The 27,627-nt window shown below is 41.0% G+C and overlaps 1 protein-coding gene across 3 annotated transcripts in view; it reads right to left on the reverse strand.

Annotated features, from left to right (window-relative positions):
* The window catches only part of LOC135113211 (superoxide dismutase [Mn], mitochondrial-like), a 64,024-nt gene that overhangs the window by 6,946 nt on the left and 29,451 nt on the right, over window positions 1-27,627 (reverse strand). For all 3 annotated transcript variants that reach the window (XM_064028352.1, XM_064028353.1, XM_064028354.1), the window contains exons 3-6: window positions 26,873-27,020; window positions 16,145-16,290; window positions 10,022-10,213; window positions 7,225-7,351 (exon numbers count right to left, since the gene is read on the reverse strand). In XM_064028352.1, coding sequence (XP_063884422.1) covers window positions 7,225-7,351; window positions 10,022-10,213; window positions 16,145-16,290; window positions 26,873-27,020 — 613 coding nt within the window. The remainder of the gene's footprint in view (window positions 1-7,224; window positions 7,352-10,021; window positions 10,214-16,144; window positions 16,291-26,872; window positions 27,021-27,627) is intronic.

Below are 27,627 nucleotides of genomic sequence, written 5' to 3' on the forward strand. Positions count from 1 at the left end.
CTTAAATTAATCCATCCCTAGTAATTACGGACTCATCCAAGGATACATGAGGTGGTACCGACAGGACAGGACATGCAGAACCTTCAGTGATGTAGCCGTCTGCTTCCACAAGAACCTGTCAGTACAGCCACTAGACATCACTCTCCCTGACCACCTTGAGATGATGTTCTTCAAGATATGGATAAAACATCATGGCTCCACCCTTCTTTGTGTCTGCTACCGTCCACACTGGCAGGGGGCTGAACCCATACAGTTCCTGCATACCCACCTCGACAGGTTGCTGCATCAGTACTCCTGCAACCACACCATCATTATGGGTAGTCTCAATCAACACCTCATAGCAAGACCATTTGAAGACCTCATTGTATATGGCCTCACTAACCATGTCACCTTCCCAACACACATCTTAGGGTCCTCCCTTGACCCAGTTATCAGCAATCTACCAGAAGACACCCCCTTGAAGCTGTTGGATCCTCAGATCACCTGACGGTCCTCAGCAAAATAAGCGTCACTGCGCTAAGGGATGCCTCCATGAAGCGCACCAAACTGGCTGTGGGGGAAGGCCAACTTGGAAGGCTTCCAGGAAGCACTAAGCCAAACACCCTGGCACAGCATCCTCATAGGCGACATTGACACTCAGGTGGGTAGCTTCACCAACACCATTCACTCGCTTCAAAGCAAGTATATTCCCAGTCATACCTTCACTCTTAAACCACATGACCTACCATGGTCCCGGGCATGATGGTAGAGTGGCAGCCAACAACAAGAGCAAGGCCTGGAGACGCTACAGATGCCACCCAACATAAGTCAACAAATAACTACATAAGGCAGCCTGTGGCAACATGCAGCAGGTTCAGTGACTGACTGGCTCAGCAAAAGTGGCAGAATGAGCTTAGGAGCAAACTCTCTGGCCACTCTGTGGGTGGCAAGTCTTGGTGGGCTGCCCTCAAGGAACACCAAGGCCTGGCATCAGATGACCACATTCCACTACTCAACAGGGCTGACGGCCCAGTTGCCACTCAGAGCCACGAAAAGCTCAAGTGCTGGTAGCTCACTTCTCAGGAAAAATGTTAGTTCCTGACCCTGGGCATCATCCTCCTGCTGTGCCGCATCTCACAAATGCAGTACTTGGTAGCATCAAAATAACTCCTGACGACGTGAAGAGCCACCTCTCAATGCTCGACTCTAAGAAAGCCTTGGGACCAGATGGTGTGTCTCCCCACATCCTGAAAAATTGTGCTGCTCCCATCACCACCATCTTCCAACACTGCCTCAGCAATGGTAAGTGGCTTTCTTAGTGGAAGGAGGTGAGAGTAGTAGCCATCCACAAAAAGGTAAAGAAGGCAGAACCAAGGAACTACAGGCCCATATCCCTCCTGTCCATCTTTGGCAAGACATTGGAAGCTATCATAGCCTTCCAGGTCATGCCTTTCTTTGACCTACACCACCTCATTAGCATCAGATAGTTTAGCTTCCGCTCCAACATGTCTACCCACGACTTCCCGCTCCACATGTCCACCTCATGGCACCAGTCCCTGGACAGAGGATGCAACACCTTCATAATTGCCCTGGACATTGCTGGAGCTTTTGATTGAGTGTGGCACTCTGCTCTCATTACCAGGCTCCACAGCATGGGAATGAACAGCAGCCTTCTCCACCTCCTTCAAGACTACCTATGGGGCAGATCCCTCCACATGGTGGTGAACAAGCAGTCTTCACAGGAGTATCTGGTCAGTGCAGGCGCCCCACAGAGCAGCATCCTTGGGGTTCTCCTGTGGAATGTCTTCTTTAATGACCTCCTGCAGCTCATTCCAGAGGTCCATGGCTATGCGGATGACTGCACTTTATCATTCTCCTGTGACACCACTGACCACCACACTACTATTGCCCTCATCAACACCACACTGGAGACCATCGCCGCATGGGGATGACGTTGGCAGGTGGATCTGGTCCAGGACAAGACCCAGGTCATGCATATCTCCTGGCAATGCAGTCACCCAACTTTCCCCATCCCACCTATACTTCTTAACACAAAGGTACTACCCCTGCAAACAGAAGTCAACATTATTGGCACTGAGGTGAACAGTAACCTCTCCTTCACCAGCCATGTCAAGAATACAACCTCCGAAGCAGCACACAGGCTGAACTGCGTCAGGCGAGTTGCACACCTCCTTGATGCTCGAGGCATAGCCAACCTCTATGCAGCCCAAGTCCACCCTGTCATGGAGTACACGCCTCTGACATTGTCTTCCTGCCCAATGGCTCATCTCACAGAAGACACTGTCAGCCCAACAGCTATCCCCCTACAGCCCCTGCAACACTGGCAGGACATGGTAGGCCTGTGTACCACATACAAGATACACAGGGAAGGCACCCTGCACCTAGCCACATTCTGGCAGCCATGGGCGATGCCTTACCCTCATGCCACAAGGGACACCCACATGAGGCAGCAGCAGCTCATAGTGCCTTTCACCAAGACGGAAACGTTCCTCCACTCCTTCCTACCAAGATACACTAGGTTGTGGAATTGTCTAGTGCAACAGACAGAGGTCCACAACGCTGCTATGCTCCAGACTTTTAAATGTGCTGTCAATGCCTGGCTGGTGTGCTTGCACTGATAACTGTGCTCCTCTATTAATTTAATTCCTATCATACCTGTAGCAAGCCAAAGATAGTTCCCTGCACCTCACCGGAAATTTTTTGGCCTCCTATAACATGACATTGTACCACATTACAACCACTGTATTTATAGTTATAAGTATTTATACTCTGTACTCTAATGTCATGACTTATGTAGAGAGAGAGAGAGAGAGAGAGAGAGAGAGAGAGAGAGAGAGAGAGAGAGAGAGAGAGAGAGAGAGAGAGAGAGAGAGAGAGAGAGAGAGAGAGAGAGAGAGAGAGAGAGAGAGAGAGAGAGAGAGAGAGAGAGAGAGAGAGAGAGAGAGAGAGAGAGAGAGAGAGAGAGAGAGAGAGAGAGAGAGAAGTGAATGTGTTGCCAAGATCATCAAATTTCCATATTTGGGGGATTTCAAAGTTATTTGGAGTAAAAAGTTTGAGAAACTGCTGTAAATAGGAAAGGCATTAGGTGAGGAGGAGGGTGTAGGCATGGAGGGGAGACAAATGTGGGGGAAAGGAAGGAGAAGAGGGAGAGGATAAGGTAGACAAGGAAGGTACAAGGGAGGGGGAGACTGTGGAGGAGAGATGTACATGGTGAAGGAGAGAGATAAGGGAGATTAAGGGAATGAGGGAGAGACCACAATGGGGGGACCTGTTGGCAGGGGATGTAGGCTTGACCAATCAGAACTTCTCATTCTGGACAGAGGGTAGGGCATTGTGTAGCTGATTTACAAGATTGGTGGATGTTGGGTGAAGCAACAGAACCTCAAGGACAATATAGTCTCCTAGTAGAGCCAACACAAAATAAGAGATCACTCAGCAACTATTAAAACTAAATGTAATTATGAAGCTAAGGTAGGCATCACTGTATACCTCACTGGCACTTTATGACACCAACATTGGTGGCACCAGAATGAAGAAGTTAAAGAAAAAATTAACCATATTGTTGTGAGCAGTAGTGGGGCTAATTACCTACACACAAATATGCAAGATCATAAGCCAAAAAAATTAAGAAAATTATGCCAGATTTCAACCATGGAGTGAATACTGATAAAAATTGGAAGAGGCAACATTAGTAAAAAAGTTAACAAAACTATGTGGGAAACATTATTACTAGTACTAAAACTTATAAATATATCATATTACACCAGTCAGGTATAGTCAGTTCACTGAAAGGTTGTACCTTGTCACAAGAATGAGGCAGTAGACACCTACCGAAACAACAATTACTCCCAGTGAGGTCTAAAGCACTGTTCAGGGGATACTGCGAACTTACTAAACCCAGCTGTGACCTCACTGAACATTTCCCTTTGTGTCTCACAACACAAGGGGCAGTCACAGCTTGCCCTCTAAAGACAACTCTCTTCCTCCACACAAAACTACAAGCACCTAATAACACACACACCCTTCATTCAAATATTTCAAAATTATCGTGGCGACTCCTACACCAGCCTCGGAATCCCCATCTGGGGAAGGGACCATAAATGTCCCCAGGTCAGACTGCCTTTCTGTCAATGCCCTAAGTGTCTTGACACCCCCCTCAACTTTTTCTTCATTAACTTCTGCAACATTCACAGTCTAAGATCTAATTTTCAATCTGTAGAACACCACCTCTCCTCTTCTACACCTCATCTTCTTTTCCTCACTGAAACTCAGGTGTCTGAGGCAACTGACAGTAGCCCCTTTTCTGTTCCCTCCTACTTTCTCTATCCTCATTTTTCATCCAAAGCTGGATGTTGCGTTTATGTGCGCAATGACTTAACCTGCTCTCGTGCCCACGCTCTTGAATCTTCCGAGTTTTCCGCCATCTGTGCTGTATACCTTTCACCTAACTCCTCCGACTATAAGAAATTCTTTGACTACTTCCAAAGTGGAGCACATTCTGACCCTCTTCCCTTTTGCAGAGTTCTCCATTCTTGGAGACTTCAATGTTCACCACCAGCTTTGGCTTTCCTCTCCCTTCACTGACCATCCTGGTGAACTAGCCTTCAACTTTGCTATCCTCCATGACCTAGAGCAATTGGTGCAACACCCTACTCGTATTCCTGACCGTCTTGGAGACACACCCAACATTCTTCACCTTTTCCTGACCTCTAATCCTTCTGCTTATGCTGTCACCCTTTCTTCTCCGTTGGGCTCCTCCAATCAAGATCTCATATCTGTATCTTGTTCTATCGCTCCAATCCCTCCTCAGGATCCCTCTAAGCGAAGGTGCCTCTGGCGCTTTGCCTCTGCTAGTTGGGGGCACCTGAGGAGGTATTTTGCTGATTTTCCTTGGAATGACTATTGCTTCCATGTCCAAGACCTGTCTGAGACCCGTCTTTGTGTGCTGAGCACATAACAGAGGTGATAGTGTCTGGCATGGAGGCGTACATTCCTCACTCTTTTTCTTGACCTAAACCTTCCAAACCTTGGTTTAACACAGCTTGTTCTCGTGCTATATGTGACAGAGAGGTGGCCCACAAAAGGTATTTAAGCCTTCCATCACCAGAATCTCATGCACTTTATATTTCTGCCAGGAACCATGCCAAGTCTGTTCTCCAACTAGCCAAAAACTCCTTCATTAACAGAGTGTCAAAACCTTTCAAGATCTAACTCCCCTCATGACTTCTGGCATCTAGCCAAAAATGTCTCCAATAACTGCTTCTTCTTTCCCTCCTTTATTTCAACTGGATGGAACCACTGCTATCACATCTATTTCTAAAGCTGAACTCTTTGCTCAAACCTTTGCTGAAAACTCTACCTTGGACGATTCTGGGCTTGTTCCTCCCTGATGATGATGTTTTCCATGCCCTTGCTGGCTTAAACCCTCGGAAGGCTTATGGACCTGATGGGGTCCCTCCTATTGTTCTCCAAAACTATGCCTCCGTGCTTGCACCTTGCCTAGTCAAACTCTTTCAGCTCTGTCTGTCAACATCTACCTTTTCTTTTTGCTGGAGGTTTGCCTACATTCAGCCTGTTCCTAAAAGGGGTGACCATTCTAATCCCTCAAACTACTGCCCTATTGCTTTAATTTCCTACCAATCTAAAGTTTTTGAATCTATCCTCAACAGGAAGATTCTTAAACATCTATCACTTCACAACCTTCTATCTGATCACCAGTGTGGGTTCCGTCAAGGTCGCTCTACTGGTGATCTTCTGGCTTTCCTTACTGAGTCTTGCTCATCCTCTTTTAGAGATTTTGGTGAAACTTTTGCTGTTGCCTTGGACATATCAAAAGCTTTTGATAGAGTCTGGCACAAAGCTTTGATTTCCAAACTACCCTCCTACGGCTTCTATCCTTCTCTCTGTAACTTCATCTCAAGTTTCCTTTCTGACCATTCTATTGCTGCTGTGATAGACGGTCACTGCTCTTCTCCTAAATCTATTAAAAGTGGTGTTCCTCAGGGTTCTGTCCTGTCACCCACTCTCTTCTTATTATTCATTAATGATCTTCTAAACCAAACTTCTTGTCCTATCCACTCCTACACTGATGATACCACTCTGCACTTTTCCACATCTTTTCATATACGTCCAACCCTTCCGGAAGTAAACATTTCATGCAGGGAAGCCACAGAATGCTTGACTTCTGATCTTTCTAAAATTTCTGATTGGGGCAGAGCAAACTTGGTATTGTTCAATATCCAAAAACTCAATTCCTCAATCTATCAACTCGACACAATCTTCCAGACAACTATCCCCTCTTCTTCAATGACACTCAACTGTCCCCCTCTTTTACACTGAACATCCTCAGTCTGTCCTTTACTTATAATCTGAACTGGAAACTTCACATCATATTTCTAGCTAAAACAGCTTCTATGAAGTTAGGTGTTCTGAGACGTCTCTGCTAGTTTTTCTCACCCCCCCCCCAGCTGCTAACTCTGTACAAGGGCCTTATCCGTCCATGTATGGAGTATGCTTCACATGTCTGGGGGGCTTCCACTCATACTGCTCTTCTAGGCAGGGTGGAATCAAAAGCTTTTCGTCTCATCAACTCCTCTCCTCTAACTGACTGTCTTCAGCCTCTCTCTCATTGCTGCAATGTTGCATCTCTAGCTGTCTTCTACCACTATTTTCATGCTAACTGCTCTTCTGATCTTGCTAACTGCATGCCTTCCCTTCTACCACAGACTCGCTGCACAAGATTTCTTTCTCTCACCCCTGTTCTGTCCAACTCTCTAATGCAAGAGTTAACCAGTATTCTCAATCATTCATCCCTTTCTCTGGTAAACTCTGGAACTCCCTGCCTGTTTCTGTATTTCCACCTTCCTATGACTTGAATTCCTTCATGAGGGAGGTTTCAAGACACTTATCCTTCAATTTTTGGCTACCACTTTGGACCCTTTTATGGGACTGGCATTTCAGTGGGCATATTTTTTTATTGGATTTTTGTTGCCCTTGGCCAGTGTCCCACCTACAAAAATAAAAAAAAAAAAAAAAAAAAACCATGCCACATTTCTGAAGGTGTTTGAAGGAATAATCAGAATAGGTTAGGTTAGAATACACTGAGATAAGTGTATCATATGGAAGAGTGCTGTATCATGTCTCACCATGGATGATCTAATCAAAATAGGTTAGATTACACTGAGTTAAGTGTATCACATGGAAGAGTGCTGAATCAAGTCTCACCATGGGTGATCTGCAGGGGATCCTGGTTCTGGCAAGTGGCAACAGCAACCTTGTCATCCTTGGGGCAGTAGCCAAGCCAACCCCAGCCGGATCCCTTCACAGCAACACTGGCACCAGAGAACTTTTCCTGAAGAGAACATACCATCATAATCTTAATGTGCTACTTTCTGAATATCAATGTAATGTCTGACTGCTTTCACTAATATCTATAACATGCTACTACAAATTAATAGATAAGCCTTGATACCATGACACTTTCAAAGCTTGAAAATTTCATTCACCCAATAAGCCTGAATGTTTTTTTATTTTATTTTTTTTTAAGTTTATCAAGGCATTCCTGTTTATCTTACTGCCCCAAAAATATCGCTATACAACATCATGATCTTACATCCTTTCTACTTGTAAATACAGTGGAACCTCAGTCACCAAACACTTCCCTTTTCAAAAAAAAATTTAAATTCATAATTACTTCAGTTGCCATACCATAATTCACTTCTTAAAGTTACATGATTTCAAATACTAAAATACAAAGCAAAAGCTGTTATTTATTACTAATTTATAGTTGCTATAAGTATTTTCATGATTTTTATGTATTTGGAGGAGACACAATGGGTAAGACAGTAATTCAATCTTTAGAATGAGATAAATGTGATTCCATTGATGAGCCTCAATGTAAACAAACAGTTTTTGGCTGACTCAGGAGTAGTCTTGAGCCACCTGTGGCTCTTTCAATAACCTACGATGCCATCACTACTGCACAACTGCATTTCTCCATTACCTTTTCCCAGCAGCAAGATGTCTTAAGTGTTATGATCACCTTAATTTTGTCGGTAAGTGGGCTGCTCCTCTCTGTGTCACTCAGTAGGGTTTCCCTCACTAGATCGATGGCAGAAAATACCTGCACAGTCTAAACATTATCTTCTAAGAAGTTCCATATCACTAAGTTAATTTAATATGTCCTTTCTTGGTAAATAATTTCTGAACTGGTTATGTGAAGTACCCATTTTGGCAGCGGAAGTGCCTGTCATAATCCGCTAAGACTGGGTGGATGGGTGCCTAGGGAATTAATCCATTTTACACTGATTCCTATGGGGAAAATGGTTTGTTTCCAAACATTTCGGATTCTGAACAGCATTCAGAAATGATTAAGTTTGAGAACCAAGGTTCCACTGTACTTAAATGTTGTAACACCTAGCCATGAAATCAATATGTAAATGAAAATTATGACTAAACTTCTATATTTTCCACACTTTCCTATCTCAAATAATATTTTACATCTAATCCTTTCCTCATTCATATACCATCCAAGTGTTCAAGTGCATACACATGAAAATAAACACATAAATACAAAATGGTTGACAGAGAATTTTGTGTCTCTGTAGCTGAAATTTATTTCAATACCAACAAAGCAAAATATCTTAGCTTGTATACTAGTACATTGCTTATACTGACTAACTACTTGTCTGCCAATATACTAAACATATATCCCTTACAAAAATTATGTAACCAAGATGAGGCATCTTAATAATGATGTTTCTTTACAGAAATAAAAGTATATATGAGGGTTTTATAGTTCTTTCAATCACCTTTAATCCTTTCATGCTAAGATGCACCACACACAAGCAGCAATCCCACCCTCCCTATGTGTACACACATTACAAGCTATTTGTAAACTCCTAAAATGAATATTTGCAGCAAAATCTTCTGTATGTATTCCTACATTCAAGAAAACAGAAATAGAAAAGGTTTTGATTTTATAATTGCAATTAAATTTTTTTTTTTTTTTAAATTGTTCAAAGCAGCTCAACAGGTAGGGAAACTATGAGGTCCCAACATAGGATTTACCCCAACACTGTCATCACTAAACAGCAGAATGGTAATAGAACAGTCACTTCCAAAAATATCTGCCCCAAGCCCCATATCCTTCCATTTGAACAGGCTGTATGTTCCAACACATGGTCATTAATTTCAGACAAATTGCTGTCCTATCATTCACTACTACCGGAATGACTTAGTTCATAATCTCATCTAAACTTGTCACTATAAGCCTCAGCCACTGTGGCCATACAATGAAGAGAGAAGGATCATGAATATCTCCATAAACATAAAAAAATACTAAGACAAACAGTACAAAAAGCCTCTGGCTTGGAAATATGTGATGCATGCAACTTGGTTGATAGGTGAAACATGGTTGGTAGAAACAGCTTTTTATAGGCCCTGTGAGCTATGGCAGACTAAGAAAATATTCCGAACATTACATATTGAGGACATGTATTCACCCTATCGAGAATATCAGTTGCACAAGCATATCCAAGTCTACCTGTTCCAACAAGAAATCACAAAAGCCACAAGGTAGTCTAACATATCATCATGTAGATGCTGTTACTTAAAGTAAAGAACATTTTTCCTCTACTTCAAAAATTTAAATAATGTATTAATTTAACTCTTCCTGAAGAGAAGAAAATTCACCCCCTGGTAAAGTACTTATCTAGAAATTTGAAATCTAGTAATGACTTACCAATTATGCATGCAACTTCAACATATTTTCATTCTTGTCCAATGTATGAATTTCTTGAATTTAATATTTCAATATTTGATCATCTACTGGCCTTACTTCTCTTAAAACAGCACATAAAATTCTCCAATCATCCTTTTCTTAATCTACTTTTCATAGCTCCTCTCAAAATATATTAACAAACATCCACCATATCTCACCTATATACTGAACTCTTGTGCATTAACACAAGCCTTCCCTTTAGCAAACTCCACTACCACCATTACCCTTCTCCAACCTTACCTTGAAGGACTGGAATGAGCCAAAGTCCTTGTTGATGGCTTCAGCAATGGCTCCTGTGGGCTCTCCTCCAGCTCCAGGGGCCATGTTGGTCCAGAAGATGGTATGGTTCAAATGGCCACCTCCATTGAACTTGATGGCCGGAAGGAGTGCATTCATGGCAGCTATATCATTAGCCTTCTCTGCCTCTGCAAGCTAAGGAAGACAAAAACAGGGTTAAAGAATAGTAAGCAGAAGTGCCATGCCTCCCCTCTGGAGAATCATTTTAACAGTGAAAGGTAAATCTGAACACAGGATAAACCAGCCATGAGAACCAGGAACTGAACCCTTAACAAGGTTGTGAGTGGTATAATGTGCAAGTAAAAACCATATTACACTCCATCATTAATGTCAGCATCTATAGTTGTGCTGGTAAATTTATTATAAATTAAATAGTAACCATGCTAATTACAATAGAATTAAAATAACAAATCATAGTGCTCCCAACATATATTTATTGGAGGAGGCAGTAGACACCAGCCGAAATGATAATTACTCCCAGTGAGGTCTAAAGCACTGTTCAGGGGGTGCTGTGAACTTATCATTAAACCCAGCTGTGACCTCACTGAACGTTTCCCTTTGTGTCTCACAACACAAGGGGGCAGTCACAGCCTGCCCTCTAAAGACAACTCTCTTCCTCCACACAAAACTACAAGCACCTAATAACACACACACCCTTCACTCAAAAATTTTAAAATCATGGCGACTCCTACACCAGCCTCGGAGTCCCCATCTGGGGAGGGGACCATAAATGTCCCCAGGTCGGACTGCCTTTCTGTCGACGACCCTAAGTGTCTTGACACCCCCCTCAACTTTTTCTTCATTAACTTCTGCAACATTCGCGGTCTAAGATCTAATTTTCAATCTGTAGAACACCACCTCTCCTCTTCTAAACCTCATCTTCTTTTCCTCACTGAAACTCAGGTGTCTGAGGCAACTGACAGTAGCCCCTTTTCTGTTTCCTCCTACTTTCTCTATCCTCATTTTCGATCCAAAGCTGGATGCTGCGTTTATGTGCGCAATGACTTAACCTGCTCTCGTGCCCACGCTCTTGAATCTTCCGAGTTTTCCACCATCTGGCTACGACTACAGAGTCACTCTCATACTAAATTTATCTGTGCTGTATACCTCTCTCCTAACTCCTCTGATTATAAGAAATTCCTTGACTACTTAACTTCCAAAGTGGAGCACATTCTGACCCTCTTCCCTTTTGCAGAGATCTCCATTCTTGGAGATTTCAATGTTCACCACCAGCTTTGGCTTTCCTCCTTCACTGACCATCCTGGTGAACTAGCCTACAACTTTGCTATCCTCCATGACCTAGAGCAATTGATGCAACACCCTACTCGCATTCCTGACCGTCTTGGAGATACGCCCAACATTCTTGACCTTTTCCTGACCTCTAATCCTTCTGCTTATGCTGTCACCCTTTCTTCTCCCTTGGGCTCCTCCGATCACAATCTCATATCTTTATCTTGTCCTATCAATCCAATCCCTCCTCAGGATCCTCCTAAGCGAAGGTGCCTCTGGCATTTTGCCTCTGCCAGTTGGGGGGACCTGAGGAGGTATTTTGCTGATTTTCCTTGGAATGACTACTGCTTCCGTGTCAGAGACCCGTCTGTGTGCTGAGCGCATAACAGAGGTGATCGTGTCTGGCATGGAGGCGTACATTCCTCACTCTTTTTCTCGTCCTAAACCTTCTAAACCTTGGTTTAACACAGCTTGTTCTCGTGCTATACATGATAGAGAGGTGGCCCACAAAAGGTACTTAAGCCTTCCATCACCAGAATCTCATGCATTTTATATTTCTGCCCGGAACCATGCCAAGTCTGTTCTCCAACTAGCCAAAAACTCCTTCATTAACAGAAAATGTCAAAACCTTTCAAGATCTAACTCCCCTCGTGATTTCTGGCATCTAGCCAAAAATATCTCCAATAACTTTGCTTCTTCTTCTTTCCCTCCTCTACTTCAACCAGATGGCACCACTGCTATCACATCTATTTCTAAAGCTGAACTCTTTGCTCAAACCTTTGCTAAAAACTCTACCTTGGACGATTCTGGGCTTGTTCCTCCCTCTCCTCCACCCTCTGACTACTTCATGCCACCTATTAAAATTCTTCGCAATGATGTTTTCCATTCCCTCGCTGGCCTAAACCCTCGGAAGGCTTATGGACCTGATGGGGTCCCTCCTATTGTTCTCCGAAACTGTGCCTCCGTGCTTGCACCTTGCCTAGTCAAACTCTTTCAGCTCTGTCTGTCAACATCTACCTTTCCTTCTTGCTGGAAGTTTGCCTACATTCAACCTGTTCCTAAAAAGGGTGACCGTTCTAATCCCTCAAACTACCGTCCTATTGCTTTAATTTCCTGCCTATCTAAAGTTTTTGAGCCTATCCTCAACAGGAAGATTCTTAAACATCTATCACTTCACAACCTTCTATCTGATCGCCAGCATGGGTTCTGTCAAGGCCGCTCTACTGGTGATCTTCTGGCTTTCCTTACTGAGTCTTGCTCATCCTCTTTTAGAGATTTTGGTGAAACTTTTGCTGTTGTCTTGGACATATCAAAAGCTTTTGATAGTCTGGCACAAAGCTTTGATTTCCAAACTACCCTCCTACGGTTTCTATCCTTCTCTCTGTAACTTCATCTCAAGTTTCCTTTCTGACCGTTCTATTGCTGCTGTGGTAGACGGTCACTGTTCTTCTCCTAAATCTATTAACAGTGGTGTTCCTCAGGGTTCTGTCCTGTCACCCACTCTCTTCTTATTATTCATTAATGATTTTCTAAACCAAACTTCTTGTCCTATCCACTCCTACGCTGATGATACCACCCTGCACTTTTCCACGTCTTTTCATAGATGTCCAACCCTTCAGGAGGTAAACATATCACGCAGGGAAGCCACAGAACGCTTGACTTCTGATCTTTCTAAAATTTCTGATTGGGGCAGAGCAAACTTGGTATTGTTCAATGCTTCAAAAACTCAATTCCTCCATCTATCAACTCGACACAACCTTCCAGACAACTATCCCCTCTTCTTCAATGACACTCAACTGTCCCCCTCTTCTACACTGAACATCCTCGGTCTGTCCTTTACTTATAATCTGAACTGGAAACTTCACATCTCATCTCTAGCTAAAACAGCTTCTATGAAGTTAGGTGTTCTGAGACGTCTCTGCCAGTTTTTCTCACCCCCCCAGCTGCTAACTCTGTACAAGGGCCTTATCCGTCCATGTATGGAGTATGCTTCACATGTCTGGGGGGGTTCCACTCATACTGCTCTTCTAGACAGGGTGGAATCAAAAGCTTTTAGTCTCATCAACTCCTCTCCTCTAACTGACTGTCTTCAGCCTCTCTCTCACCGCCGCAATGTTGCATATCTAACTGTCTTCTACCACTATTTTCATGCTAACTGCTCTTCTGATCTTGCTAACTGCATGCCTCCCCTCCTTCCGCAGCCTCGCTGCACAAGACTTTCTTCTTTCTCTCACCCCTATTCTGTCCACCTCTCTAACGCAAGAGTTAACCAGTATTCTGAATCATTCATCCCTTTCTCTGGTAAACTCTGGAACTCCCTGCCTGCTTCTGTATTTCCACCTTCCTATGACTGGAATTCCTTCAAGAGGGAGGTTTCAAGACACTTATCCACCAATTTTTGACCACTGCTTTGACCCTTTTACAGGACTGGCATTTCAGTGGGCATTTATTTTATTAGATTTTTGTTGCCCTTGGCCAGTGTCCTTACAAAAAAAAAAAAAAAAAATACAAATACAAATACAAATGAACTATATTGTTTACAACATTCTCTAGCCATCCCTGCATGTAATAAGATTGTAGCTCCTCTTAACCCAATAAATATTAGTGTAATGACTAAACAAAACAATTGAATAGAGGCATTCACAATGGTCTGAGCTGCTGGTCGTCAATGGCTGTTTCAATGGAGGACTCCTATAATTCTTTGGAGATGCACATTCTAAAATCACCTCTCATGATACATCTTGATGTACTGTTTTGTACCTACATGGTACAAAACATGAACCTTAAGTGTTTATGCTAACAGTACCCATGTGATCTGGTGATTCACACTTTATGGAACAGCCATTAAAAGCAACTAAGCTCTCAGTGTTCTCACATTTCTAGTTTCCTGCTACATATTTATATAGTTTGAAATTTTTCCACTAGTTTCTACAGGAAATAATATTTTTCAGGCAAATTTCATAAAGAATTGAGGACATTATTTGTGCTACTGGAATACTGTGACAACTGAAACTATACTGAGATGAAAGGATTGCCCAATGTCACACACTCCAACTTCCCTAAAACACCAAAAAACCCGAGACAGGAGATACGAGTTTGCAGTGCTGTTGTAAAACCCCAGTTTATCAAAAAAGAAGAACCAAGGGTTCCAAAGAAGAAAACGGTAACTCAAAGAAGACACTGGGGGACACGGTGTAAACAGACAAGCAACAACTCAGATGGAATGTTGGGAGATATGATGCCAACAGACAATATTCACCAGTTTCATGCTAAAGCTTGGCATCAAAACATGTTTGTTTTTTTTCATATGTGCCAGAATAGTTTTGTTTACTGTATAACTTAAATGACTAGACTAAACTTACATAAAGAGGAAAAATAGCATTTGTCCCAGTGATGATACATCCCAGATCCAAGATAATGTGCACACTGTTTACCACTTTTTGCCATATTTCTTGCTCTTTACTTAATTATGGTGGCTATAAATTATAAATGTCCCTATTTTGTTAGTTGGTTTGATAACAAACAAATGACAAAGATTTTTTACCCAACATACCAAGATTTTTGTGTAAAATCAAGTCGCCTGATGAATCTGACAGTTTTTTCAGACCATGGTGAATATCACAATTAATAGGGTACATGACCTGGTCCTGAGCAACCTGTCTCCAGAGCTGGCCCCCACGAAAGCCATCAACAGCATCTTACAGCCTTCAAGGTTCATTTTAACCTGCCTACTCTACCATCTACCTAGCAAAATTCCTTCCTCTAATAGTGTCCCCATTATGTTACAATAAAATTTTGCATATATACTGTAGGGATCAAATTTACTCTTCACAAAATATTCACACACAGTAAAGGTACCATCACACTAGTAAATTTTCAGTCAACTCTGGTTTGTCAACTTTTACCTCATTCTGTTGTCTTTTTCTGACAGCATCATCAAATAGAAGTGATTGTCTTCATGGAGGAGGGTTATCAACAACTTTTGTTGTCATATGAAAATCTGCTGTTTATTATATAAAGATATGCTACGTAAACCTTATTGTTAGTGAAAAAAAAATTTTAAATAAAGAAAAATATGAAATCATTTAATTTTACTTGTCATTACATTTAATTTGTGACTATACAACAGCAAATGTGGATCACATGACTCAATAGATGTTTATACTTTTGGAAGGTCTCTGTTTCTCCTACTCCTGCACATTGGATACTGTGAATTAGCTTCAGTGGACACGTCTCTCTGAGACATGTTCTTATAGAAAACATACGAAGCCACCACTGTCTCTGGAACCACAGAAATGACATCTCAAGAAAGATTTGAAGCAGGCAGCATACAATGCAGTCACCTCTTCTTAAGGAAAACTTCCTGGAACTTGCCACAGCTCCAGGTCAATTTCTCGTAATAAAGTGCAAAGCGGCAAATGCTTGCCTGTCCATCAGAGGAGCCATGGTCATTCACTGTTGATGAAAGTGCAGACGAAGAACTGTGTGTATATGATAGTGAGCACTCAAGAAACTGTTAATTTTTTAGAAAGTTGACAAAAAAGTTGACGGTAAATGTGTTGATGTGACAGAGCCTTAATGTAACTAACTGAACGATCATGAACATCCATGCGAGGCTTGATCAGTCTTGACTGTCCTACAACTACATTTAGTACCACTTCATTTCTTTCTACACTATCAATGATTTTCTCTGAATTGACCACAGTTCAACAAAAAGAAACCTTCGACGAAGTAGGAAGGGTATTGGCACCATTGTTCTCTCCCTATTCCCCCTCTCTCTTTGTTACATTCCTCCCTGGTTTCCTCATAATGACTACTAGCTTTGATGTCACCTACCTTTTCTACAGCTGCCTTCAGGTTGTTGATGTATCCTTGGTGGTGTTTGGTGTGATGGATCTGCATGATGGTGGCGCAGATATGAGGCTCCAGGGCATCATAATCATATTTTAGAGGTGGTAGGGTGTGTGCTCCACGCTCCTCACCTGATGGAAAAGTAGTGAATATGAATGTGAAAGAAAAAGGAATTCAAGCCATCCACTTCCAAAACCTTGATATTCCCTTAGATATGAAATAACATATCTTTGGTGGTGGCTTTAGTGAAAATTAAGTAGACAACACATTTTTCCTAGCTCCTTTGTACCTCAGAGTAGTGATGAATATATGAACCTAACAACAATATCTTTTGTGAGGTGTGGGAGGGAGTGTTGAGGTTTTGATGAAAATAACAAAGGAAGAGGAAATAAGGATGTGCACTAATATCTCCAAGAGTATGGAAGAGAATAGGGAAACACAGTGGCAACAATTTAGAAAAGTTGAGTTTTCATTTGTTGTTCCTGAAGATAGATCCTGCCCTTTTTTTTTTTTTATCCTTGTTATCAGTCCATTCAGCTTGGTTGAAGAGAAAGGAAATGGACAGAAAATAAAGATAAGGAAAGAGGTGAAGACAAAAGTGCATAAATAACAAAAGATTGTATATAGAAATGGAGATTGAATTATTAGTGGGCTCCTGTGTGACAACAGTAACAATGAAACAAAAGAAAAGTATAACGAAAATTACAAGATATTTGAGAGAAAAAAAGAAATCTAAATGCGGAGAGAGGAGGGAAAAAAAATTAATCCAGCAGCACATCAGGGAGGTGCCACTGCAAAAGCTAAACCCCCTGCCCTTCAATCACAACCAGCAGCCTTCCTTAGCATCATATCCTCAGAGGTAGTGCAATGTAGTTATTACTGCAGAGATTATTCCATATTTGATCTGGTATGACTGGGTTTAGTCTGCATGATGCCAATTAACAAAATATTTGTAGATATAGTCTTTTTGGAGAACAACTTTTTACAATTAAATATTTAGTTGCCTGGTTAATTTATGTGGAATTCCACCTTCAAAATTTTTACTATACTTTCAATCACTAAAATCAATTGTCCTCTTCCAATTTATGAGAATATGAATAGGAAAACAATATCAAAGTATTAATTAATCCTTGAAAAAAATTATACAAAGAAACCTATTTCATTCACAGAGTTTGCACACCACATCTCCAATGGCAATTCACAGTATCCATTTCCTGCTTATTAGTTTGATTCCACAACCCTTCAAAGGGTTGTCTTCAACATCATCGTTTTCCTATAAATATTAAGAATGAGGTCAGGGCAAACAAGGCTAAATGATAAGTAAACAAAATATTTAAAGTGTAAAAATTTTGCAAGAGCTTTAGTCATCCACCAACTAAATGCCCTGCCAAAAGAGTGAGGAATCAGGGTCTTGATTGGTTCAGCATGCACCAGCTAAAGGCTTGCCAAGCACACACTCAACCACAGCACCTTCAGACTAGTTGGGGGAGGTACTGGTCCAATATTGCCTTCTATCCAATGTTGCTGCTGTTTGGGGAGGAGATAATGTTCCATAAATGCATAAAAAAATTGCCCCCTGTAAACCTGCCTTAACACAAGATGATTTTTCCTCCTGGATAGCTCCAGCTACCTGATTTCAGCCAGAAGTTTTCACATGGTCAAGAGAAGCTGCTGGCCCTCTGGCCCATAACATCAAAACACACAATCAAGAAAGACTCCTCCTCCAGCTGGCTGCTGCAGTTATGATTTTGCTGTTCGAGGGGAAAAAAAAAAAAAAAAAAAGGGTGTAGACTCGTTTCTAGCTAGCAAGAAGGAATACAAGTATTACAAAATTGTGAGAGTTCACAAGGGATACACATGTGCTGGTTTCCTCAGCTGACAATATAATCAAGCCAATTATCTTATACAGGCTATGGTTATTATCAAAACAATTTCTAATCAGGCCGCATATTTGGCATGGCCAAAAAAGATCCACTGTTTCTGAAATCTGGTGTTTCCATATACACAGGTGCCGAGGTTGAGTGTATTACATATGAAGTCTAACCCAAATATTCAATTGTATATGCTAGTCAGCTGTAATCAATCAGGACAAAGCTTTCTGGCAACACATTCAAGAATTCATTTTTACTTATTGGTGAAATTTATGGTGATCTTAAGCAACAAAAAATTTGTCTGAGAAAACACAGCTTTATGGCATTTTCATGGTCACTTGTAACAATCATCTGTGATCAGCTAAATCACACCTAGACCAAACATTCACAAGATTGTTAGTGTGTCCTCACATAACGGGCAATAATACCATTTTTGTTACACTTACCCTTCCCCTTTTATCTTCAGTAAAAGGGGGGAAAGAATAATACTAATAATAATACTAATAATAATAATAATAATAATAATAATAATAATAATAATAATAATAATAATAATAATAATAATAATTATTATTATTATTATTTACAAGTTATAGTAAGCTCTGAACTCCATCTAGGAAAGCAATGCATAGAGGCCAGAAACAGGGTAAATAGGGTATTAGGATTAATTTTTAGGAATGTTAAAAGCAGAAGGGCCGAAGTAATACTAAAGTTATATTTGGCGGTGGTCAGACCTCATCTAGACTATGCTGTGCAGTTCTGGTTCCCACATTACAAGAAGGATATAGGTCTATTAGAATCAGTACAAAGGAGAATGACTAAATGGATACAGGGGATGAGGAGTATTCCTTATGAGGTGAGATTGAAACTGTTAAATTTACATTCTTTAGAGAGACATAGAGGGGACATAAGAGGGGACCTGATAGAAGTCTAAGTGGTATACGGGTTATAACAAGGGGGACACAAGCAAAATTCTTAGGATCAGCAACCAGGGCAGAACAAGAAATAATGGATTCAAGCTTGAAAAATTTAGGTTTAAGAGATACAAAGAAATTGGTTCTCAAACAGAGTAACAGATGAATGGAACAGACTCAGTAATCAAGTTGTTAGTACTAAGACATTAGAGAGCTTTAAGAGAAGATTAGACAGATTTATGGATGGGGATGATAGGTGGAAATAGGTAGGGATATTTCATACAGGGACTGCCATGTGTAAGCCTGGTGGCTTCTTGCAGCTTCCCTTATTTCTTATGTTCTTATGTTCTTACATCTCCACTGATTTATTACTGAAGGGCTAATGTGTTAGATCTCCACTGATTTATTACTGAAGGGCTAATGTGTTAGATACCATTTCAGACTATCAGGTTCAAATTTTGTACTTCTGATTCATGTTCCACTGAAAATACAATTTTGAATGTATTCACTTCTGGAAAATGTGTCACACATCAGTTTGTAACCAGGTGCTCAGATTCACAATTATTCAGGACTCAAATACAGTGGGTGTTACTGTATGTAAAGCGTATGTACCTCATGTCATTATTCCTCAGTAATCATAAGTGAAATGTTCAATAGTTTTCTATTTACATGAAAACATGTAATATGTGTAAGTATCAGTATTCAATGCTATATTAAGCACTGAAGCCGATGCTCACTTGTTAGTAGTGTAGTTAACCCACTCGTCGCCTGCGGGCGTCACTCACAGCCAAGTCGCGCTCAGACAAAGATGGGCAGGATGGTGACTGAGGTAAATACTTTATTTTGTAGTAAAAACTGATTGTCATAGTGCCAAGTTGATTGCATGTATTGTTAATGAATATTGTAATATGTTGAAAGTGTTTAATATCAGTGTATAATGTCATTTTGTAAGAAACTGAGACCGAGAACTTGTTCGCAGTTCTTATGGTCATGCCTACCTCATCAATAAACATCAGAGAGAGAACTGCCTTTCCTCAACCCTATGATGATGAGTGTGATGAGTAAAACAGATCACCTGAGAGCCAATTGATGCCCAGCTGGTGCGGCCACAGTAGGGTACGCAACAACAAACATGATTCATTCCCATGTAGTGTTCATTATGGCAAATGTGCATTATAGCGACTGAAGAACCTATAGGAAAAAATTAATTGGTTCCAGAGAACCAGAAAATATTTTAAAAATTCCACTATTTTTTTTTAATACATAAAAATAAGCACATTTGCACTATTGCATTTGAGATAACACAACAAATATATACAGTACCCTCCCAAGCTTCACACCTAGTTCTAAATTCTTATCATCCCAAGTTTTGCACATTATCACCCCAGGTTTTGTGCTGCTCTGATAAGTGCAGGTCACATTTACTTACTGTCATGCATTATGCATATACATGCAATAAACCCCATAAGCCAGAGCCCTCTCTCTCTCTCTCTCTCTCTCTCTCTCTCTCTCTCTCTCTCTCTCTCTCTCTCTCTCTCTCTGAAAGTAAGAATTATCCTCTAAGGATTACTAAATAGAATGAAACTGATTGAAAATGAAAATGGAATTACATATATGAGTAAGAAAGTGAGAAAGGATGAAGTGAAAATGACAAAATGAATAAGGGGGAGAGAGAAAACGAGGTATCACTCCCTAATCCCTTATCTCTAACAGATAAGGTGGAGAAAGTGACAGAGAGGAAGGTTCAAGACAAGACAAAAAAAAGGGAATGGAAAGGAAAAGAGGAAAGAGGAGACAGGTGGCAGATAAGTGAGCAGTGGCTTGCACAGCTGGCGAGTTACTCTTACGAGTTTTAGTTCGTTATTCAAATTAAATATTTACTAAAATTCCAGTGGTTGCACAAGTGGCATGCTCGTTATGCCAATTTTGGTTCATTATTCTAATTAAACATTAATTAAAATTTCAGTGCATTATTGCAGTTGTATAACAACCGTGCAGTCATGTACCCTACTGTTTATTAAATGTGTTAGTGATACAATAGCACCCATGAATTTTTTTTTTTAAGTAGGAGGGGAAATGGCATGGGAAAAAAAAAAAAAGGGGGGTCACTAAGGTGCTGGTCCCCAGAGTCAAAAGTGATAAAAAAAATTAGAGAGTAAGTGTCTTGAAACCTCCCTCTTGAAAAAGTTCAAAAAGTGTCTTGAAACCTTCCTCTTGAAAGAGTTCGTCATAGGAAGGAAAAAATACAGAAGCAGGAAGGGCGTTGCAGAATTTACCAGAGAAAGGGATGCATGACTGAGAATACTGGTTAACTCTTGCATTAAAGAGGTGGACAGAATAGGGGTGAGAGAAAGAAGAAAGTTTTGTGCAGTGAGGCTGCAGAAGTAGCATGCAGTTATCAAAGAAGAGCAGTCAGCATGAAAATAGCATTAGAAGATAGCAAGAGATGCAACACTGCAGCAATGAGAGAGGCTGAAGAGAGTCAGTTAGAAGAGAGGAGTTAAGAAGACAAAAAGCTTTTGATTCCATCCATCCTGTGTAACATGAGTGGAACCCCTCCCCCTACACATGTGAAGCATACTCCATACACAAGCAGATAAGGCCCATGTACAGAGTTAGCAGCTGGTGGGGAGAAGGGATGAAAAAACTGGGAGACAACTCAGAATCCCCAACTTCATTGAAGCTATTTTAGTTAGAGAGATGTGAAGTTTCCAGTTTAGATTATAAGTAAAGGACAGACAAAGGATTTCAGTGTAGAGGAGGGGGACAGTTGAGTGTCAGCTGTTATGTGCAGCATGGCAATGCAACATAAAATGTGGTAGTATGAATGAATGAGAAAAGAATAAACGAGGAGAGAGAGAGAGAGAGAGAGAGAGAGAGAGAGAGAGAGAGAGAGAGAGAGAGAGAGAGAGAGAGAGAGAGAGAGAGAGAGAGAGAGAGAGAGAGAGAGAGAGAGAGAGAGAGAGAGAGAGAGAGAGAGAGAGAGAGAGAGAGAGAGAGAGAGAGAGAGAGAGAGAAAGCCAGGGACAAGACTTAGATGCGTCCTGGTCACATAAGTACTCAGCCTGAAACTCTAAGATATTTATACGCACAATTACTCCCGTTTCCCACTTGAATTTCCTTACTTCCCCTTATCCATACACACAATTACTCCTGTTTCCCACTTGAATTTTCTTACTTCCCCTTATCCATTTAATTTGAGACTCACCCAGTATTTAGTAGAAGAGTTGCACTTGACAATGAAGTAATCAGTACTCATCTAGCCCCCCAGTTTAATCAGCAGAATTTTTATAATAAAGTGTTTTATTCCAGTCAAGTCCATGTGAGGAGCAGTGTGAGGGCAGGTGTCCATATGTATGTGTGTCTAACTCGCTGCCTTTCCTCGTATCCCCTCCCCTTAGCAGCTGAGCAGGAGAGTGGCACGTTTTTCAGTCACTACCCAGCACTTGGAGCAGACATACTAAGACATGCTCTAATATTTGATGGAGACTAGAGTGGGATATAATTTAGTCAGGTCAGTTGCTTTATGGGGATTACTGGCTGTACACCCCGGCCTACTTATATAGACTACGAGTCTCCATAGTAGTCTGCCAATAAGAGTAGTTGTGTATACCCAGGTGTATATTGAGAAGATCTCAGTATGGCCTTTAAGTTTTCTTTGATTAGAAATATAAAATTTATTGTTAATTAATTGAGATTGTAATTTGTTTGCATTATGGTATTGCTAAATTGTACTATTTACTTATATTTAACACCTTATGTATTTCGCTTCCCGTAATTGCACATGTCGTTCGTGTGTGGAGATTATGACATGGGAGTTGGATGACGTGGCGAATGCAATCTTGCTTCCCCTGTAGGGTTGCCTTTCATTTCACTTGGGAAATCTGCGTGGTGAGGTGGTGGCGCTGTGTGTGTGTGTGGGTTGTAGGGAAACGGCTCCATGTCCCAGCTGCAGGGAAACTAGTACATGGGTGTTGGCACAAAGATTACAATGGCTCAGGTGTGCAGCAGGAATTTTGGGTGAGTTTAATGAGTTTGTAAGCCATTTATTGTAGTTAAATATACCAATTGATTATTCACTTGTTACAGTATGAAGCTTGACTTTGTGTTACCACAATTGTACTTGTGTGATATATGGGTGATAGGTTTATAAAGACATCCTGTTACAGTGTTTGTGGCTCAGGATCTGTGAGACATGTTGGTGTGTGATCCACTCCCAGGAATGTTACGCAGGGATTCACTTTTTTGTTGATAGTGGAGGCACTGTGTGAGTCGCATATAATGTAGTTGCCTGACAAATGTTGACTTTGATTAAAATTCGTAAAATTGTGATTATAGCGCATTGTATGGGGGTGTGATGGGAGTGTTTTGATGGGTTACCGAACTGTGTTTGACATGCACTTTATCAACAGGTTGGACCTTATAGTAAAGAGACTCAGTCCCAGTGCTGTCTTACTTACACACTGGTGATACACCAGGGAAGTGACTCCTCAGCTGCATGTGTGTCCAGGCCAAGTTTGTGCAGTGAATGGTGAATGACCCTCCCTTGTGTTCATTTGCAATCTTTTTTTGTAGTAGTTTCCCATGTCTCTTGTTGTGTCTTAAATGCTACTGCTGGCTGAGGCATTTCAGCCATAAAGGACCTAAGTAATTAGCTGCATAGTGAACTTTACTTCGCTTGAGGCTATAACACTCTGTTGGGCACTAGGAGAACTGTTACAGAGGGCAGAAGTCCAACAGGGTATTATACCTCTACCATATACGTGTTATTGTATGTTAACCATTTTTCCTACATGTGGTTGTCGATTCTTTTGCAGCTGTGGGTGTTAAGTGTTGTTTTGAGTATTTCCCTTGTCTGTGGGTCAGTAAAACAGTCTGGCGATCTCAAATCAGTGTGACCTAGTGTTATGACTGTTGTGAAAAGGGTGCAAGAGTCACAAGGGATCTTGTACATCTGTCTTTGAGCCCTGCACTGAGTCCACGCAGGAGGTGGCTCAGGAAGGCTAGTCCAGATGTGGCAACTTCATGAAGGGGCAAGGATTTGTGGTCATAACAGCTAAGAAGAGGTATAGTTATCTGTAAGGTTGAGTTGACAGATGGAGGAATTGAGTTTTTGAGGCATTGAACAACACTATACTCCTTTTATTCTCGGGAGAAAACTTAGGCATTGGCCGAACCCCATTAGCTACTATGCCACATTATACAATTTCTTTTTAATATATCAGTTCTTTTTACTTTTTTTTATTGAAATTCAAGTATTAAGTATGGATTATTTAGCTCATCAAACCATTCAGTGTTACGAATGGTTCAGGTTTCAAGATAATAATCTAGGTTTTACAGAAAAATCACATTTGACATCATAGCTCTGCAGTGTTGTCATGGAGACTGAGAGCACCTGGGGTGCTTATCAGTAGGGTCAGGTAACTCAAGTTTGAGAGAGAGGCGGCTTAGCCTCTCAAGGGTCACTCCCACAATGGAAGCAACTCCTAAGCACTTGCATGTTCTTCACAGCTGGGAAAAAGAATTTATTTACAACAAATAAATATTTTTAGAAGAAAGATCCTATCATTGCACCCTCCAGAGTAACAGGTCAAACAGCCAAAGCCACTTGCGCAAGTGAAATGACAATGTGATGAATCTGCTCTGCCTCCAATCAAGATTATACGACACAATTACCATGAACAAATTATAGAAAAATTATTCACACAATATCATAGAGAGAGAGAGAGAGAGAGAGAGAGAGAGAGAGAGAGAGAGAGAGAGAGAGAGAGAGAGAGAGAGAGAGAGAGAGAGAGAGAGAGAGAGAGAGAGAGAGAGAGAGAGAGAGAGAGAGAGAGAGAGAGAGAGAGAGAGAGAGAGAGAGAGAGAGGTAGGAAGGTCGCCTGTCCTTTCCACCAAGATGTTAAACTGATAATTGGTCCTGTAGAGACATGACAATGTAGCTCATGGGGAATTCCCCTTCTCGGCCAATGCCCAAACATTCTTCCAGCAGTAAAAGACTACAAGTTTGCTCTGAAGCAATCAAAAATTTTGAAGAGATCAAAAGTCAGGCATTCTGTGGCTTCTCTGCATGAACTGTTTACTTCCTGAAGAGTTGCATGTCTACAAAAAAACATGGAAAAGTGCAGGGTGTTACCATCAGTGTAAGAATGGAGAGGACAAAAAGTTTGGTTTATAAGATCACTGATGAATAATAGGAAGAGAGGGGGTGACAGGACAGGACTCTGAGGAATTTGAGATGAAGTTAATGAGACAAGGATAAAAGCCATGGGAGGGTAGTTTGTAAATTAAGTCTTTGTGCCAGACTTTATCATAAGCAACAGGTTAAATAAAGGAGGGAAAGATGAAGAAGGAAAGTTACTGGAGATGTTTTTGGCTAGATGCCAGAAATCAAGAGGGGAGTTAGATCTTGGAATATTTTAACAATTTCTATTATGAAAGTTTTGATTAGTTGGAGAACAGACGATATGATTCCAGGCAGAAATATAAAGTGCATGAGATTCTGATGATGGAAAGCGCAAGAGTCTTGTCTTTGTGGGGTACCACTCTATCATGCATACCATGAGAACAGACCGTGTTAAACCAAGGTTTGGAAGGTTTAGGTCAAGAGAAAGTGAGAATGTATGCCTTCATGCCAGACACTATCACCTCTGTTATACACTCAGTACACAGAGGTGTATAACATCTGGCATGGAACCAGTAGTCATTCCAAGGAAAATCAGAATAATACCTCTTAGGTCCCCAATTATAGTAGAGGCAAAATACCAGAGGCACCTCTGCTTTAGGGATCCTGAACAGGGATTGGAGAGATACGACAAGATACAGATGTGAGGTTGTGACTGGAGGAGCCAATTGGAGAAGATAGGGTGACAGCATGAGCAGAAGGATTAGAGGTTAGGAAGAGATCAAGAATGTTGGATATATCTCCAAGACAATCAGGAATACAAGTGGGGTGTTGCACCAGTTGCTCTAGATCATGGAGGATAACAAAGTTAAAGGCTAGTTCACCAGCATGGTCAAGTGAAGGGAGATGAAAGCCAAAGCTGGTGGCGAACATTGAAGTCTCCAAGAATGAAGATGTCCGCAAAAGGGAAGAGAGTCAGAATGTGCTCCACTTTAGAAGCTTCAGAAATTTCTTACAGTCAGAGGAGTTAGGTGAGAGGTATACAACACAGATAAATCTTGTTTAAGAATGACTCTGTAGTTGTAGTCAGATGGTGGAAAATTTGGAAGATTCAAGAGCATGGGCATAAGCACAGATTAAGACATTGCACACACAGATGCAACATCCAGCTTTGGATTGAAAATGATAGAGAAAGTGGGAGAGAAAAAAAAGGGCTACAGTCAGCTGCCTCAGATATCTGTGTTTCAGTGTGGAAAAGATGAGGTTTAGTATAGGAGAGGTGGTGTTCTACAGATTGAAAATTAGACTGAAGGCCACGTATGTTGCAGAAGTTAATTAAGAAAAAGTTGAGGGGGGTATCAAGACTTAGGGTTAATACCAGAAGAGCAATCCAATCTGGAAACATTTTTGTTCTCCTCCCCAGAGAGGAAATTTAATTTTGAGTTTTGAGTGAAGGGTGTGTGTATAATTATGTGCATGTAGTTTTATGTGAAGAAAGAGTTGACTTGAGATGGCAGGCTGTGACTGCCATCTTGTGTTGTGAGACACAGCTCAGTTATTGATGAATTCATAGTAACCCCTCATCTGGTGTTTGAAAACTCAATGGGAGTAATTATCTTTTCAGCAGGTGTCTACTGTCTCCTCCATCCATAAGTATATGATGTACCGATATCCAAAAAAACAAGATGCCATAAAACTGGAAAAAAAAAGAAAAAATAGCCAGTGCAAGTATTTTGTACCCTGATTATTTTGAAACCATAATACCTCTCAGCTGTAATTCAGAGGCCCCTCAGAGCAGACTCACCTAGCTCAGCCTTGATGTGGGCAAACATAGCAGCCACCTGAGGATTCACCTGGCCAGTAATAACCAGTCCAGCTTGCTTCACCTGGATGCCCTCCACATACTCAGCCATCTCACGGATGGAACGTGCCTCACTTGAGGCATTGGCCAGCTGTAAAGTGAAGACCACTCATTGTTTATTCTTTTCTTGTTAAGTGCACTAAAACCAAAGGAAAGTGAAAAAGTGGAGGGCATGGATGAGAATGCTTTTATAAAATGGAGTGAACCAGAGGTTAGTGGACATTGTTTTACAAGCAAACTTACTATATATTCAGGTACTTTTGTTAAGATCACTTACTCCAGCTTACTTTAAACAACTACACTTGTCCTTTCCATCATATTCAATAAGAAATGCAATAAATGAAAAAGTATAAACAGACAGTTACATTGAGAATATCAATATTTCAAAAACATCCACTTAAATACTTTTGATTTACTTATTCAAACCACCTAGTAGTAGTCTCAAATCTATAATAACTAAACAAATTTATTTAATTAAATCTGTACAGTCTTATGTATGCCAGGTGGCATTAATGATGAGCTTTTCTAATGTGAATGCCACCATGCAACAGGAATAAAAATAAAGAAAACATTCTTCAATTGACAATTTTTTTCTCAATGAGTTATCTTTCAAAATTTTTGTCACTTCATTTTCTCTGAAGAACAGACTATCAGTGAGAGTGTGTTTCAGCTACTTCACTACTCAGCACCATTTCTAC

The sequence above is a fragment of the Scylla paramamosain genome, chromosome 25 (assembly GCF_035594125.1).
Source record: "Scylla paramamosain isolate STU-SP2022 chromosome 25, ASM3559412v1, whole genome shotgun sequence".
Lineage (NCBI taxonomy): Eukaryota > Metazoa > Arthropoda > Malacostraca > Decapoda > Portunidae > Scylla > Scylla paramamosain.